This window comes from Megascapheus bottae, chromosome 28 (genome assembly GCF_031878675.1).
Source record: "Megascapheus bottae isolate mThoBot1 chromosome 28, mThoBot2.hap1, whole genome shotgun sequence".
Taxonomy (NCBI): Eukaryota; Metazoa; Chordata; class Mammalia; order Rodentia; family Geomyidae; genus Megascapheus; species Megascapheus bottae.
In genome coordinates this window covers 17,553,395-17,570,644 of record NC_143536.1, presented here as the reverse complement: position 1 = coordinate 17,570,644, position 17,250 = coordinate 17,553,395, and the positions used below count along the sequence as shown (strand labels likewise).

The window sequence follows — 17,250 nt, the reverse complement described above, 5'->3', positions numbered from 1 at the left end:
TTATATTTCTAAAACAGGTGGTCCTCTAGCACTGTGGTATTCCTGTTTGTTCCTGAGCCCTTTCTCAGTCTGTTTTGTTCCCTCGGAGATTTGTGGTCTAGCACAGCCTTTGCCAGTGATGGGAAGTTATACTTCATGGTAGCGCTAAATCTCTGAATATGGTAAGAACAGATGCCTGCCTATGGTGCTGGCACCAGTGTTTTCTTATTTTGCCTTTGGGCATAAGGGGTATTTTCTGCTTTCATTGTGTAGCACACACCCTCTTAGGAGGGGTTTAGATAATTAGCTGTTGATTTTGCTTGTGGGCCTCACTGAAGTTGTTGGGAGAGCACAAAATTAACGTATTCTTATGGAATTCATTTTCTAGAACCAGAGTCTTCTACTGCATTGAGCTCTTGTTGGAATGACTGCAGCCTCCACCCTTACATGGTGGATAGTACCTGGAATGTTTGGTCCACAAATATTAACATAGTTTTTTGGGCATGTCCTATTCCTTGATTTTTTTTTTTTCCCCAGAGATGATCACATGTGGGTCATTTCCTTATAGCTTTTTATTTGTTTTGAGACAGTCTTGTTATATAGTCCAGGCTGCCTTGAACTCAAAATCCTTCTGTCTCAGCCTCCTGAGTGCTGGGATTGCAGGCCTATGCCATCACACCTTGCCCACTTGTAGTCTTCAAGGTAGAATGGATTATATGGTGGAACATAATTGTATTTCTGTGAAAACAGCACTTCTCTCTAAACCCCATTTCTAGATTCGAATTGCAGCCTTAAATGCCAGCTCCACGGTTGAGGATGATCATGAAGGAAGCTTTAAAAGTCATAAAACCCAGACAAAGGAGGCTCAGGTATGTACTCTAAGATCTTCCTCTGCAGGTAGACCTCACTTCTTATTTCTGTTTATAGAATGTCATTTTAAATGCTCTCAGACAGCTCTTTAATACGACTTTAAAGGGAAATTCCATTTTGAAAGATAGCTAGCTCTCTCTCAAGTTAAAACTTTCATGTAGGAGACACACTGAAGAGAAACTATATATATTCTGTGAGTGAATATGAAGGTGTGTTAGTTCCGGGGCCTACTTCCATGCAGCCCATTTTTTTGTGTAGGGTTCAGAGGTTTGCAAACTGAGGAAACAGCAGAATGTTTGTGGTAGACATGCTTTAAGTTTCTTGAGAGTATTGCCTTTGCTTGCCATGTAATAAGACCCTTGAGAGGCACCACCTTTCCTGGAATCTTGCTTCAGATAAGCAGAGGATCCTGGTCCAACTTTGCTTTCTAGAATCTTGGTCATTCTTCTCTACCATGTTGGTTAGTAACTCTTACATTTCAAACAGCTTCCTTTCTCTACCTCCCTCCCTTCCCTTTCTCACTCCCTTTTTTCCACCATCCATTCATCTGTTCATTTTCCACTCATGCCTTGTTATAGTATAACAAGGGTTTGCTCCTCGATTCTTTGTTTCCCTGCAATACAAATATGCCTCCTACTCCCTTTTATGGGTGAAATAAAGACAATTGCAGAGCTCTTTCACAAGTGTGTTAGTTAGCTATCTCTGGTTTGTAGAGACATTAATGTGGTACAAGTGGGGGTGTTGGAAGAAGTTGTCATTCTCTCCAAGCAATGATTAGGCTAAGGCAAAGTATCTGGTAAAAAGCAGAGGAGGGGGCTGGGAGTTTGGCCTAGTGGTTAAAGTGCTTGCCTAGCATGCACGAAGACCCGGGTTCGATTCCTTGGTACCACATATATAGAAAAAAGCCAGAAGTAGTGCTGAGGCTCAAGTGGTAGAGCTCTAGCCTTGAGAAAGTCCAAGGATAGTACTCAAGCCCAGGACTGGCAAAAAAAAAAAAGCAGAGGAGGGGGCCAGGAGTTTGGTCTAGTAGTAGACCTGGGTTCTATTCCTCGGCACCACATACATAGAAAAAGCCAGAAGTGGTGCTCTGGCTCAAGTGGTAGAGCTCCAGCCTGAGAAAGTCCAAGGACAGTACTCAGGCCCTGACTTCAGGCCCCAGGACTTGCAAAAAATGTACTTTTTACCTGACTTTCGTAACTGTAACTCCCTCTATATTAACCAACAGTTAAAAGAAAGGAAAGCAGAGAAGGGCAAGGAAGGGCTTAGGAGTAGTTAGCATGTATGAGACCTTGGGTTTAATTTCTATCAGAGAAAGAGGTAGAGAGGCTCAGATCTGAGGATTGCTGTTCAAAGCCAGCCAAAGGTAGGAAAGTCCATGAGACTTTTTTTTTTGCCAGTCCTGGGCAGCCCTCCATGAGACTCTTTATTCCAGTAAACTACTCAGAAAAAGTCAGAAGTGGGACTGTGACTCAAGTGGTAGAGCGCTAGCCTTGAGCACAGAGAGGGTTAGGGATAGTTCCCAGGCACTGAGTTCTAGCCCCAGGACTGGCAAAACCAAAACCAAGGATACAGTTCAAGAACAGCTAAGAAGATGCACAGGGCAAGGTGAGATGAGTTGTGTATGTCCTCTATGGATGTACCACCCTCAATACCACCTTCTAGCACTGACTCAGAAGCATTCCACACCCATCCGTTAGGGGTATGTGTGTGAGTGTGTGTGAGTGTGTGTGAGTGTGTGTGTGTGTCCTGAGCTCTTCAGCTGAAGGCTACCACCCTACCCTTGAGCCAAGCATTCCACCCACCCGTTAGGGTGTGTGTGTGTGTGTGTGTGTGTGTGTGTATGTCCATGTCCGTGTGTGTCCGTGTGTGTCCGTGTGTGTGTCCTGAGCTCTTCAGCTCAAGACTACCACCCTACCCTTGAGCCAAGCCCCATTTCATTTTCTAGAGGTTAATTCCAATTATCTCCAGATAAGAATCTCAGGTCCTTTTGTGCCTGAGCTGGCTTTGAACTTTGATCCTCATATCTTAGCCTCATGAGTAGCTAGTATTACAGGAAGTTCTATTACATAGGTTCTGTTACATAGGTGGAAGTTCTATTACATAGGTGCAGTGGATTAAATCTGATGGTGAGTATGGTTTCCAGCTTCCCTCACCTCCCTGGAGGCATTGATGGTGTGGAAGAACTAACCCTCTACCCATTGTCACCAGGCCTGTTGAAAAGATATCCAAGGACTTTAGTTGCTTGTTTTAGTTAACATAAACATAAATCTGGTTAAAAGGAATTTGTCATGAAGACCAGGAGACGCTCATCTCGCCCTATCACTCAGGAAATTCCAAAGATTTGAAAAACTACATCTGAGAAATGATCGACAGGTCGGGTACAGTGGCTCATGCCTATAATACTAGCTACTCAGGAGACTGAGCTCTGAGGATCTTGGTTCAAAGCCAGCCTGGACACTAAAGTCCATGAGGCTCTTACCTCCAATTAACTACTAGAAATGCAGAAGTGATGCTGTGGCTCGAGAGGTAGAGCAGAACTTGAGCAATGCCCAGGCCCAGAGTTCAAGTCCTATGACCGACCAAAAACCCCCCCAAACATTGACAGAGCCTCCAAATGGACATCTTATGATGCCATATCTACTCTTTTTGGATTGATTCCTATGGCCTATGTGACCCCTCTTTTGCTTTCACCTAGAAAGTGTTAACTAGGTTTCTGCTGTGGATACTCTGACTGCTCTTCTCCGCTTTGGCTCTTTATATTGTCTATGCTGTTGCCTGGACTCAATACTGCCTACATTGCTCGTGTCTGCTTGGGGGCTCATAAAGTGTAATAACCTGGCAAGCTTAGCAGCCACATTCGTTTCTGTTTTTGTGAAAATGCTTACACCTGCATGTAGTGTTTTCCTTGTGGTTATGACCGACCACCTGTGTGGTGTTTACCTCAAAGAGCTCAGCCCCACTGAAGCTCAGGACTGCTCTCTTACCAGCCCAAAGGTGGAGAGCAGTCACTACACCGCTATTAAAATGACTCCTACCTCGGTTCATTGAGTGCTGGTGACTATTGCTGGGGGGCTTGGGGACCCCAAAATGACTGGGATATTACAAGGAATAGAGCCAGTGCTCATGGGCCATCTCTGGGCTCTGTGAACTTGAATGGCAGGAGTTCAGTGTAAACTGGCCATCTGAGGGTTCCTTTAATCTACCCTCCTTCACAGTTTATAGGGTCATCTTCAGGGAGCCTGGTCATCTGAACCAGATCCCCCCAGTTCTTCAGGAGCACAGGAACCTCAAGGGTAACCTGCCCCTTACCCCCTCTTTTTTCTGAAAACTTCAGGCTTTAAGTCTTTGAGTCTGTTTTTCTTTACTCAACCCCCTTGGGATGGTTGTCAGCAGCTTTTTCTCTAGAATTTTTTTTTTCTAGTCCTGGGGCTTGAACTCAGGGCCTGAGTGCTGTCCTTGGGCTTTCTCAAGGCTAGAGCTCTACTACTTGAGCCCACCGCACCATTTCTAGCTTTTTTCTATGTATGTGGTACTGAGGAATTGAACCTGGGCTGTCGTGCATACTAGGCAAGCAAAGAGTCTTCATTTTTTTGTGGAAGCCTTGAGTCACTACAGCTTTGACCCATCCTATTTTACTTCTATCAAAGATTTGATTATTCACAAAGGAGTTAGAATGTAATACCCTTACAGGTTTCTCTGCAAAATTGGTTTTTGTTTTTCTAAAAACACTTGACCAGCTTGACCACCTGGGAGTGGTTACAACCACCTGTGTGGCTTCATCCCTGTGGTTATTGATGGCACTATAAGGTGACTACCACCTGCATGTGGTGTTTACCTTTAAAAGCTCAGCCCCACTGAAGGTTGGGGCTGCTCTCAGTCCAAAAGTGGAGAGTAGCTGCTACACTGCTGACTTGTAGTTCGGTTCACTGAGTGCTGATGACTACATGCTGGAGGGTTCAGGGCTCCCCAAAATGGCTGGGATATTGATCTCTGGGGAACCTGGAGTATTAGGGTTAATTCCACTGTAGTGTGCTGCTGATGGTTAACATGGCATTGAATATGGCCGCCTTTAAACACATAATTGGTTTCAAAAGGATAACCCTTTGTACTATATGAAAACATCTGTCTTGGTTTACAGGAAGCAGAGGCTTTTGCATTATACCATAAGGCTCTGGATCTACAGAAACATGACAGGTTTGAAGAGTCTGCCAAAGCCTACCATGAGCTCTTGGAAGCACACCTGCTTCGGGAGGTAAGTTCCTGGTTGGCCAGGCACTGTGATATGTAGCACGTGGGCTCTGGAGACAGGCTTTCTGGCTCTTACCTCTGTTCCTTCATTACTTGACTGGGTGAACTTGTGAAATAAAATTCCTATCTGTGCCCTTCAGTTTTCTTATCTAGTTGGGTTGTTGTGATGGTTGAGTGAATCTAGTGAAACAGGAAGAACAAACAGTTCTATCCATTTTTCTGCAGATGACATCTTTTTTAAACTGAAAACCTAATTGATCTTTTAGTTTATTAGTTGACAGACTTTTTTCTTTAAAAATTATCTTTAAGGGGCCAGGAGCGTGGCCTACTGGTAGTGCTTGCCTAACATTCATGAAGACCTGAGTTCAATTCCTCGGTACCACATATATAGAAAAGTTGGAAACGGTGCTGTGTCTCAAGTGGTAGAGCTCTATCTAGCCTTGAGAAAAGTCCAAGGACAGTGCTCAGGCCCTGAGTTCAAGCCCCAGGACTGGCAAAAAGGTACTTGTACAAAAGGATTTCAATTTAACATGTCCATTTATGTGTACAGTGCCTTTTGATCAAGATCTGCTTCCATCATTCTTCCTCTCCATCCGTCCAATCCCCTCCTATCTTCTGTAGTTTCCTAGTTTTGTTTTCACATACATTACAACTTCAGTATTTCATGGTACATAGTATCACTTTATCCATTCATCTGTTGTTGGGCATCCTGGCTGATCCCCAGTTTGAGCAGTACTGCAATAAACAAAGGTTTATGTAAGTTAAGAATATTATTTATACTCTGGATTTAGGCTTTCTATGATATGACAAGTAATAAGTTACATCTATTTATAGCTTTTTGAGGAACCTCCATACTGATTTCCATAGTTGTTGTACTGGTTTACTGGTTTACTTTCCTATCAACAATGCATGAGGATTCTTTTCCTCTACCATCCTTGTCAGCATTTCTCCCCCTACCCCTCCCTTGGTTAGGGCTTGAACTCAGGGCCTAGGTGCTGTCCCTGAGATTTTTCTGCTCAAGGCTAGTCATTTTACCGCTTTGAGTCACAGATCTACTTCCAGGTTTCTTGTGATTAATTAGAAATAAGCATCTCATGTATTTTCTTGCCTTGTCTGGCTTTGAACCACAGTTCTCAGATCTCAGCCTCTTGAGTAGGATGGTAGGCATGAACCACTGGTGCTCAGTTTGTTTTCTTGATAACCATTCTGAGTGAGATGAGGTGGAATATTAGTATAGTTTGTTTGGTCATACTAGGATTTGAAATCAGGACTTCATACTTGTTCAGCTGGCACTTTACCACTTCAGCCATGTCCCCAGCCTAGCTCTTTGCTGATTATTGGAGATAGTCTTGCAGACTTTTTTTTTTTAACCAGTATTGGAGCTTGAACTCAGGGCCTGAGCATTGTCTTTGGGGCTTTCTCAAGGCTAGAGCTCTACCACTTGAGCCACAGCACCACTTCTGCCTTTTTCTATGTATTTGGTTTCGAGGAAATGAACCTTGGTCTTCGTGTATGCTAGGCCAAACTCCTGACACTCTTGCAGACTTTTCTGTCTGTGCCAGCCTCAAACCTTGATCCTTTGAATCTCAGTAGTTAGAATTACAGACATGAGCCAGTGATCCTTAGATCTCAGCCTCCTGAGTATCTAGGATTACAGGCATGTTACAGGCATGAGACACTGTACCCACCCAGCTAATTCTGATTTTTTATTTCCTTTTCCTTTTTTTTTTTTTTTTTCCCAGTCTTAGCTTAGAGCTTGGATCTCAGGGCTTGAGCACTGTCCTTGAGCTTTCTCAAGGCTAGTGCTCTACCACTTGAGTCACAGTACTGAATTTCCTTTTCCTTTTTTTTTTTCTTTCAATTTTAGCTTAGTCTTTGATCTCAGGACTTTAGCACTGTCCTTGAGCTTTCTCAAGGCTAGCACTCTACCATTTGTGTCACAGTACTGCTTCTGTCTTTTCTGTATATGGTACAGAGGAATTGAACCCAGGGTTTCGTGCATGCTAGGTAAGCACTCCATCACTAGGCCATGTTTCTAGCCCCTTTTATTCCCTTTATGGCTAGGGATATTGAACATCTTGCCTACTAGACATTTGAATTTCTTCTGAGGACTGCTCAATTCTCTAGTCCATTTGTTATTACTGCTTAAGTTTTTGAGCTCTTTGTAAATTCTATATATTAAATTTTTTGAATAGCTGGTAGAGATTTATCTCCTATTTTCTGGGTTGTCTTGGTTCTGGTTTTCTTGCTGAACAGACTTTAATTTGATGTAACTTTATTTGTCAGTTCTTATTCTTGCTTTCTGAGCAATTGGTGTCCTATTCAGTCTACTCAGAAAATAACTACCTATGCCTATAAATTCCAGAGTTTCCCTGTGTTTTCTCATAGTTCATTTAAAAGTTTCAGGCAATAAATAAAATAGGTTCTCAGGATGTTTTGGTTGATAATATTGACTTGAAATTAGAGGCACAAGAATGGTGATCTCCCATTAGTAGAAGTAGTATCCAGAGAGAGAGAAATATTCTATAGTTACTAACAGTTATCTGCCAGGTGCTAGGTATATTTTAGGAGTGGATTCTCTAAATCTATGGTAGTTTTGGGAAGAAATAAGGTTGAGTGGCCTCCTAAGTACAGAGCTGATGCCATGTGGGCCCAACACGGGAAAAGGCAGGAAACTTCAGCCAAGGGCCCAGGCCATAATGCTAGTCTTACAGTTGTAGGTATGTGCACTCTCTGTACAGATCACATCTAGCCTTAAAAGATTGTGTAGCACTATAGGCTCTTGCATATAAAACATATATTGCAAATGATAGGAAAATAGAAATGTAGACAAGTTCTTTGGACATTTATAAACCATTCCTGTACTTAGTATTGAAATAAGATCTAGAACTGTATTGCCAAAAACAATTGGCATGAACCACAGGTAATTCCTTAAGTGACCAGGTTGGCTGTGGCATCCTAGAGGGCTATTGAGGTTAGCCTTTCAGGGAGAATGAAGAGTGGTGGTGGATATTGGTAGTTAGCAAGGTGAATGTCAATCAACAGAGCCATCATTGTTACAGTGCATATGTTGTTGCTGCTTTAGTTTCTGAAGTCATTTTTACTACACTAGTTTAAAAGAGACAGAAACACTTGCTATCCAGCCCTAATCAACTGCCGGGGCCTACCGGCAGCAAATTGGGGTTCCTGAAATAGGGGGCAGGGACTGGAAAAATTAGAAGAGAGACAAACACATCGGGTCCGGGAGGTCTGCAGCCCAGGCAAAAACTGCAGCCCCCATTTATTCTCAACTCAAAGTTTATATCCCTTCTTAAGACCAGGGCACTGCCAGGTGTTACATCCAGATGGTTAATCAGGGAACTGTTGGGGGTTACATTCATATGGTAAATCTCAGATCAATTGAACAGGAAAAGGCCAAAAAACAATAAGACAATCAAGCAATTATCTGATGCAAATCAAAGTAGTTTGATTCCACTCTTGCTCCCGACATATCCCCCATTTTTATTTTAAAAGAAACAAGTGCAATTTCTATTCTTTCCACTATCTCTAATATCTCTAATTATCCTGTCTCACTTTCCAAAAATGACTGGTCCCTTCATCTAAAGGGGATTGATGGGCGGAGATACAGCTTCTGTGACTTCTTCAAGCTGACTCAAGGGCGTTGTCTCTGTGCTTGACCAGGGACCTTAAGAAGCCTAGCCTGTTTTATCAGGGATTGCAAGGATTAGATATCAGGAATAATAATTTGCTCCAAACTGGAGATCATATTTAACATTTAACAACTGCACAAACCATCTTTGGCTACAATAGTGTAGCTTACATAGCACCCATTTGCAAAGGCTTTTTCTTGATTGTCTGGGGAACTAAATTTCTGCAACCTTAACAATGCTTCAGTTGTCGGATCTAAACAGATTAATAAAGACACAAGCCTCAGATCCACAAACTTTTCCTGAATTTGTGGCTGGTGTCAAAAATAAATAAATAAATAAAAATTTCGCTCAATTAGGACTTTAAACTACCCACTATCACAGAAGATTGACAAGTTCCTGCCCAGTTATGAAAGGCACGGGCATTAGTAAGGCATGCTTACAAACTATTCTATGACCTCCCGGCTCTGATTAAATTGATCGGCCAAGCACAAGTGACTAAGATCTGACACCATCTCTGCCATCCAAGCAGAGGCTTTCTGCATCGTGTCCCAGTAGAGTTTCTCCACACAGTGATAAATGTCCCATTGGCAATTCACTTGCTTAGTTGCTGGACTTGAACTCAGGGCCTGGGCACTGTCCCTCAGCTCTCCAGCTCAAGGCTAGCACCCTGCCACTTTTGAGTCCCAAACTCAGGGCCTGAGTGCCGCACCTCAGCTCTGCAGCTCAAGGCTTGCACTCTGCCACTGTGAGTCCTGAGCTTGGTGCTTGAGTGCTGTCCCCCAGCTGTTCAGCTCAGAGCTAGCACTCTGCAGCTTCGAGCTCCAAAGCAACTCTGCCTTAATAGCATTCTGCTGCCAGATTAGACACCACAGTCTCACAGGGACTTTGCTTTGCCCGGGGTTGGCTCAAAACTGCAGTTTTCAGATCAGTGAGTCCTACAAAAGGCCACGTTTCTCCAATTAGAGCAACAAGGTGGTCGACACAGAAATAGTCTCTAAGCATGAGCTTACCTAGAACCTGGTAAAAGCCAAAGTTACATCTGAATAAGGATTGCTGTTCTTCTCCAATGGGCTAGCTGGAAGTTACAAGAGCAAGCTGAAATAGCAATTAAGCAATTACTTTGGTAGTCCTGATTTTCCTTTTTTCTCTTTCTTAAAACATTTAAGACAACTTCACTTTCAAATATTGTTTAGAAACCCATTTCCAATGTTCTTAATAACTTTTACTGATACTGGCTTTAAACAATTAACACCTTAGCCTTTATTTGCAATTGAAAAACCTTTAAGGGCACAAAGAACTCCTTCTGCCCTCAGGCCCCCTAGGGCCCAAGGCACTCCTCTTGCCTTTTAGAAAAAAGGAGCTCTTTTGCAGTTTAGATTACTGTCTAAAACTCCAACAACAGTTTAAACTCAAATAACAGTTTTTCCCTAATGCAATAACTATAGACATCAGTGCACCAAAAGCCTAAGTCTGGACTTAGTTTCCTCTCCTTTTTAAAATACACCCAATAGCATGGAGATAAACCTTTAAACATTCCTTTAAAATACTAATCACATTATCCACATTTTACCATCAGATTTCTAGTGTCAGTTTGCAAGAAAAGACAGACAGGCAAAGTTTCTGACGTTAATGAACAATTTTACATTGAGATCTCTAATACATGTTTCCAAACTTTAACTTAAAGTAATAAATCCCAAATTCCCTAACACCTCTGTGCTGAACAGGATACAATGTTTACAATGTAAACAGCTGTATGCCTTGCAATAAAATGCAGATTTCAGGATCTAGAAAATATTTACCAGCTTTTCTTTGACAATGCAATAAACCTTTGAGATATAGGAAACATTCAAACCTACTAATTTTTTGAAGTTCAGACTTAGATTTACCCAATTCCCTTTGTGTTTCAAATGAGCTCAACCATTGTTTTATACAGCATGCTGACAATTTAACCTTGAACATGTTCACTCACACCCATTCGCACACACATTCATACTCAAAGATCTTAAAGCGCGCAAAATTAATATCGGCCGTTCATTTTCCGGAAAATTTTAGTATCATGAAGGGTTTTTGCTAATCTTATTCTTGTGGGTGACAACCAAGTTTTAAAACAAAGCCCTTTTTAACAAAGCGACTAGCTAAAATTAAAGACTGAAGTTTGTGTCCTGCCACCAACTGTCTCTAGACTGTCACTTCAGCAGGTTGTAGGAAAAAGGAAACTAGATGAAGACTGCAGCTGCTTTGTCTGGCCTCTGCTCACCTCAGCTGCAGCCAATTGGGAGGGGCCATACCAGGCCCGAGTGGAGCGAAAAACTTTTTACTTCCCAGAAATATTCAAAAAGATAACAAGGATGTGCTTGTGTACACGCAGAAAAACCATAAGGATCCATATTTAGAACTGGTACCAATTTTAAAGACAAAACTGGACAAAACAAAACAAAACAAAATACCCAAGGAAAACTATGTAACACGAACAAGACAGAGAAGCAGAGACTTTTAAACAGAATCAGACATTGATATATAACAAGAAATTTGGACTCAATTAGATACACTTAACATAAAAAACATGAGCTCAAATGAATGTTTTCACCAAACAGTTATTTTTAGATTTAGACATGTCTTGCTGGTGGGACTCTCAGGTATGCCTTGTTATCGACAAGAAACTCAGAAGGGGAGGGGGGGTCAAGGCGTCCCTTGACCACCCAGGCCTCTGTTTTAGGCCCACAGTGCACCTTTTCAAACAAACAAAAATAAAATAAAATAAAATAAAACACAGACATACAGGGGGTCGGCCGACTTCTACTTACCTCTGGAGGCCTTTGCTTTTCACCTGGGCATCTTTTACAAAAAAGGTTATTAAGAAGAGGGATGGTAAAGACAAAATAATGTCACATATTAAATTGTGTAGAGTCAATGAATATGTTAAAAGGTCCCTACATAATAGTAAAAGGAGGAGAAACACAGCTCATATGAATGTGTGGAACAAGTGGATCAGTAGCAGTCCCAATTGACATGCACAAATAACTCAGATCCTTCCCATGTCGCAGGATGCACCACTGGAGGGTTGGGGGTGTAGGCCCAGTGAGTCGCTGCTTGGATGGCCACTGTCACTTTCCACGATCCGAACGCAGCGTTCAGGCAGCCAGCGGGCGTCATTTTCTCCTTGTGAAAAAACACATACATGCCCTCGACCCCAGGTTAGAACAGGATCGGGTCCATGCCAAGCACCAGTTAGGGGATCCTTCCACTTTACTAAGGCAAAAGGACGCTGCTCTCTTTTTTCCCAGAATCGCTGAGCAGCAGATAAATTATTTGAATCCAAATTCAAAAAATTTAAAACAAATAAAGCATGATTAAGTATATTCACAGGGGTAGCGGGATACAACTCTCCTTTCTGTATTTTAGCAATTTGATGTTTTAATAATCCATTAGCTCTCTCCACGATACCCTAATCCTTGTCTCTGTGAGTGAGACTGGGGTTGGAGTGGCTCTGGCTCCCCCTGTGCTGCTTGGCCTAGTCCCCTAAAGGGGAGGAGGCCTTGATCAAGTAACTGCTTAGTGACCGCAGCACTAGGACTAAACATATACACTCCCATTTTTTCCATGATATCACGACCCCATAAATTAATTGGCAGATGATCCAGGACAAATGGCTGAAAATGACCAGAGTGCCCTTCCTCATCTCTCCAAGTAAGAATCGCACTGCTCTGCTGTGGGTCAGTTGCATACCCCATCCCCTGTAGGGAAGTCATAGAGGTTGTCAGGGGCCATTGGGCTGGCCAATGTTTTTTAGATATCACAGACACATCTTCTCCAGTGTCTAATATTCCTTTAAAGGGCTTTTCTTGTATAAATATAGTCATCTCAGGCCTCTCTTGTTTTATGCTTTGTACCCAATAGATATCAGAAGATCTAAATCCTCTCTGTCCACATGGGGAATTAGCAGTCTCCCCAGGAGGTAAAGGCACAAGTATTAGTTGTGCTAATTTTTGACCGGCTGGGATCGATACCATGTGTTTCGGGGCAGAGGCCATAACTTTGATTTCTCCAGTAAAATCCTGGTCAATTTTGCCAGGTGTAATCTGTATCCCTTTAAGGGCTGAGCTACTTCGCCCTAACAGCAATCCAGCCACTCCCGGGGGAAGGGGGCCGAAGACCCCCATGGGGAGAGCTTGTGTCCCCATCTCTGGGGTCAATACTGAGCAGGTGGAGGAACAGAGGTCCAATCCTGCACTGCCTGGGGTGGCACGGAGGAGGCTGGAGACTGATCTTGGGGGGTTGTTAGAAGATGCACTTGTGGCCGAGAAGAGGGAGGGACTGCCCCATGGTTTTGCGGGGCCAGGGGCTGGCCCCTTCTCCAGTTTCCCGAAAACGGGCGGCCATTGCGATCTGTTGCTGACTTGCAATCTTTAGCCCAGTGCTTCCCTTTACCATAGCGTGGACATGTGCCAGGTGATTTTTCTCTCTTTAACCTGGCCTGGCGTGGGCATTGCGTCACCCAATGTCCTATTTGTCCACAAGAAAAGCAACGCCCTGGGGGTCTAGCATCCCGAGAATGCCGCTGACCTCTGTATTTTAGAAATTCAGTAACAGTCTTTTCTTGAGGAGCGGCGGCTAAAGTAAGGCCTTGTACATGGGAGGGTCCAATATCAGCACACAGTGAAATAAAGTCCGTGATTCCTCCCTTATTCCTATGGGGTCTGATAGCCGCCTGACAGGCGGCGTTGGCATTTTCATAGGCTATGTGTCTAACTATAATCCTCCTTGCGTTCTCATCTTGTACTAGGCAGTCTGCAGTTTCCATTAATCGAGACAAAAATTCTAGATAAGGTTCATTCGGTCCCTGTTTAACTTCTACTAGATTTTTTGTACGATTGGAATTGCGTAACCTTTTCCAAGCCTCTCTGGCTGCAGCATTTATTTGTAAATAGGCCTCCTTTGCATAACCCAATTGATCTTCGGTGTTTTTATAGGTTCCCTCTCCTAACAACTGATCAACAGTGTAAGGCAGGTTCTTAGACCCATTTGTTTCAATTTTAGCCCGACACTGTGCAGTGAACTCTGTCTCCCATAATAAGTACTCTCCTGCACTAAGGCATGCTCTGGCAAGCCGCTTCCAGTCATTTGGGCATGCAATACCAGCACACGCGGCCTCCAATATTACTTGAGTAAAAGGGGCAGTTGGCCCATATTGGGAGCAGGCACTTTTTAAATCCTGTAATAGTTTAACAGGAACAGGTTGATGGTATACTTGTTCATCATGATCAACCAAACTAGGGAAGCATTGAGGCCCTGAAATACCTTCCCTCTCTCTAGCAGCCTGAGTCAGGTTTAATTGCGATGCACTGTGCCTGGTTGTGATGCCTGTTAAAAGGGACTTGTTGCTAGGGCCTTTAGGCTTGCCTAAAGGTTGAAAAAGGGATTGAGGCCGTAAGGCTGCAGCCGGAGGCGGTGGGTGTGAGGGGTAAGGTTTAGAATCAGACATCATAGTGGCCTGAGGGTCATATTTCTTTCCTACTTCTGGGGGGGCTCTCTGCTCCATCCCCATTTTCGATAGAAAATGTAGCATTTCTTCTAACTTCTTCTCTATCGTAGCCACCCGGCCCTCCATTGACTCATTATAACTTTCCTCCTTGATATTCAAACCTGAATTCTGATACTCAATATCTACTGGTTGTTGTTCCCTTTTCAAGATCTCACTTAGACTCTCTTGGGCTGCTGCATATGGCTCAGCCTCAGGTTCTTCAGAAGGGTCCTTTAACTCATAAATTTCCCTTAATTCAAGATTAAGTTCAGCATTCTCATGTTGAGGATCTATGCATTCATTTACTAGATTCCATACATCAATAGCCTCTACTGGGGTCTTTTCGGGGCCATATACATTATAATATTCTTGAATTCTTTTTCCTATCTGCTGCCAGGTTTTTTGGAATTTCTCCTCTAAAAACCTCGGGCATGCCTCCTCGACAAACTGTAGGAAGCTCTGAAGCACCCCTTTTTCCACCCACGTTCCGTGGGCTTCAAGTAGGTCTGTTAAGATCGGTACAAATGACCTATGGCTATTAACTTGACCCATAATTTTTACTCCTGACTATACACTCTCTTAAGATCCTCTCTTAATAGTCCTACGATGTGTTACTCACCACAGCGGGGTCCTCCACCGTCGTCCCAGATTTTCAGGGTCCCTGTTCGGGCGCCAGATGCCGGGGCCTACCGGCAGCAAATTGGGGTTCCTGAAATAGGGGGCAGGGACTGGAAAAATTAGAAGAGAGACAAACACATCGGGTCCGGGAGGTCTGCAGCCCAGGCAAAAACTGCAGCCCCCATTTATTCTCAACTCAAAGTTTATATCCCTTCTTGAGACCAGGGCACTGCCAGGTGTTACATCCAGATGGTTAATCAGGGAACTGTTGGGGGTTACATTCATATGGTAAATCTCAGATCAATTGAACAGGAGAAGGCCAAAAAACAATAAGACAATCAAGCAATTATCTGATACAAATCAAAGTAGTTTGATTCCACTCTTGCTCCCGACAATCAACTGTCTCTTAGGGACCTTTATATAGTTTAAACCTGATGGCAGTAGATGACTGAATAGTTCTCAATTGGAGTTTTTCGGTCTTTTTCTGTATTATCACTTCTTCCTCTCTTTCCTTACCTCCCTCCCCCTCTTTTTTTTTGGGGGGGGGAAGGTCAGTGGTGGGGCTTGGACTCTGCGCCTGGGTGCTGTCCCTGAGCTCTTCAGCTCAAGGCTACCCATCTTATCCCTTGCGCATAAATGCCACTTCTCCTCCCTTTCCCTCTTATTCCTTCCTCCCCCTCCTCTTATTCTTATACCTTCCTCCCTCTTTTTCTTCCTCCTCTTACTTAAAAAGTAGGGCTTGAATTCAGGTCCTACGCACTGTCTGAGTGGTTTTTTTTTTGGCCAGTCCTGGGGTTTGAACTCAGGGTCTGGGCACTGTTCCTGAGCTCTACCATTTGACCCACATCCCTACTTCGAGTTTTTTCTGTGAATATGGTATCGAGGAATCGAATCCAGGGCTTCGTGCTTGCTAGACAAGCACTCTACTACAAGCTACACTCCTTGTCCCCTCCACCCCCCAGGTGTTTTGAGATATGAATCTCACACTTTTCTGTCTGTGTTGGCTTCTAACTACAATCCTCAGATCTTAGCCTTTTAAGTAGCTGGGATTACAGGTGTGAGCTACTGGTACCTAACCTCAAGTCTTCATTTTTTTTCTCTCTTTAAGACATTCTTGATATGTAGCTCATGTTGGTGTAAAACTTACATAACCCAGGCTCACCTGGAAATTGAGATCCTCTTTAGCCTCCTGACTGCTGGCATTATAAGTGGGGGCTACCACACAAGCATTTTTTTTTTATTGTTGATGGACTTTATAAAAGTCCTAGGATAAATTTTTTTTTGAGTTAGGCAATGGGCACTTTCTGAGGGTGGCATGTCCTTGGGTCTTGACAGTGGCAGGAATGTTCATTCTATCTCTGATGCCCAAGTTCTGGCCAACTGCTTCCCGATGGTCTGTTCTCTGAGAGCTGGAGTGATCCTCTAAGATCATCACAATAGCATCTTTATTTTCTTTTCTTTTTGTGGGTCATGGGGTTTGAACTCAGCCTGGGCACTGTCCGTGAGCTCTTCAGCTCAAGGCTACCTCCTACCCCTCAGCCTAGGCATTGTCCCTAAGCTCTTCAGCTTAAGCTACCACCCTACCCTTGAGCCAGGCCCCACTTTCCCATTTTCTAGAGGTTAATTGGAGATGATTCTCAGGTCCTTTTGTGCCTGGGCTGGCTTTGAACCTTGATCCTCAAATTTTAGCCTCCTGAGTAGGATTACAGGTGTGAGCCACCGCACCCTGGCAGCATCTTCATTTTCTTGTGGAGGCTGGCCTGGACGGGCTCCAGATCCTTTAACAGGGGCTGACCTAGAAACCATGTATCTTGCTAAGGCACTAGGACCCAGGTATCACTTCTGTTTTGTTTTGTTTTTTTTTCCCCACAGGCAGTTTCATCTGGAGATGAGAAAGAAGGGCTGAAACACCCTGGACTGATACTGAAATATTCCACATATAAGAACTTGGCTCAGCTGGCAGCCCAGCGAGAGGATCTGGAGACAGCCATGGAGTTCTACTTAGAGGTGTGGTTTGGCAGCACTGTGTTTCATAGCAGTGATCTGTTTTGAAAGCCCTTGGTGGAAAGGATATGTGTAATCTGTCTACAATTGATAGTATGTCACTAAGCTGTTAGATTAAAGGCTCTTGTCAGCAGATTAACATTAAAAACACCCAATTCTGGAGATTAGGAGCAGGGGCATGAGAGTGCTTGGGTGCAAAGGGTTGTATGTGAATTCTTCTATACAGTGCATGTAGCTGTGGATAGGTTAATTTCAGTACCTCCAGATGTACACCAGTGTATTGGAATTAGTTAAAAGGATAAGGAATCCCAGCACATGAGGGTTGGGGATAAAACAGAATTGTAAGTTTGAGGCCTGTTT

At 43.4% G+C, this 17,250-nt stretch overlaps 1 protein-coding gene across 1 annotated transcript in view; it reads left to right on the top strand.

Moving 5' to 3' along the window:
- The first annotated feature begins 426 nt into the window (after positions 1 to 426).
- Positions 427 to 17,250, top strand: part of Cabin1 (calcineurin binding protein 1) — a 142,239-nt gene continuing 125,415 nt past the window's right edge. The window contains exons 1-4 of the mRNA XM_090320076.1: positions 427 to 447; positions 756 to 848; positions 4,988 to 5,101; positions 16,759 to 16,893. Of these exons, the coding sequence (XP_090176202.1) occupies positions 427 to 447; positions 756 to 848; positions 4,988 to 5,101; positions 16,759 to 16,893 (363 nt within the window). The remainder of the gene's footprint in view (positions 448 to 755; positions 849 to 4,987; positions 5,102 to 16,758; positions 16,894 to 17,250) is intronic.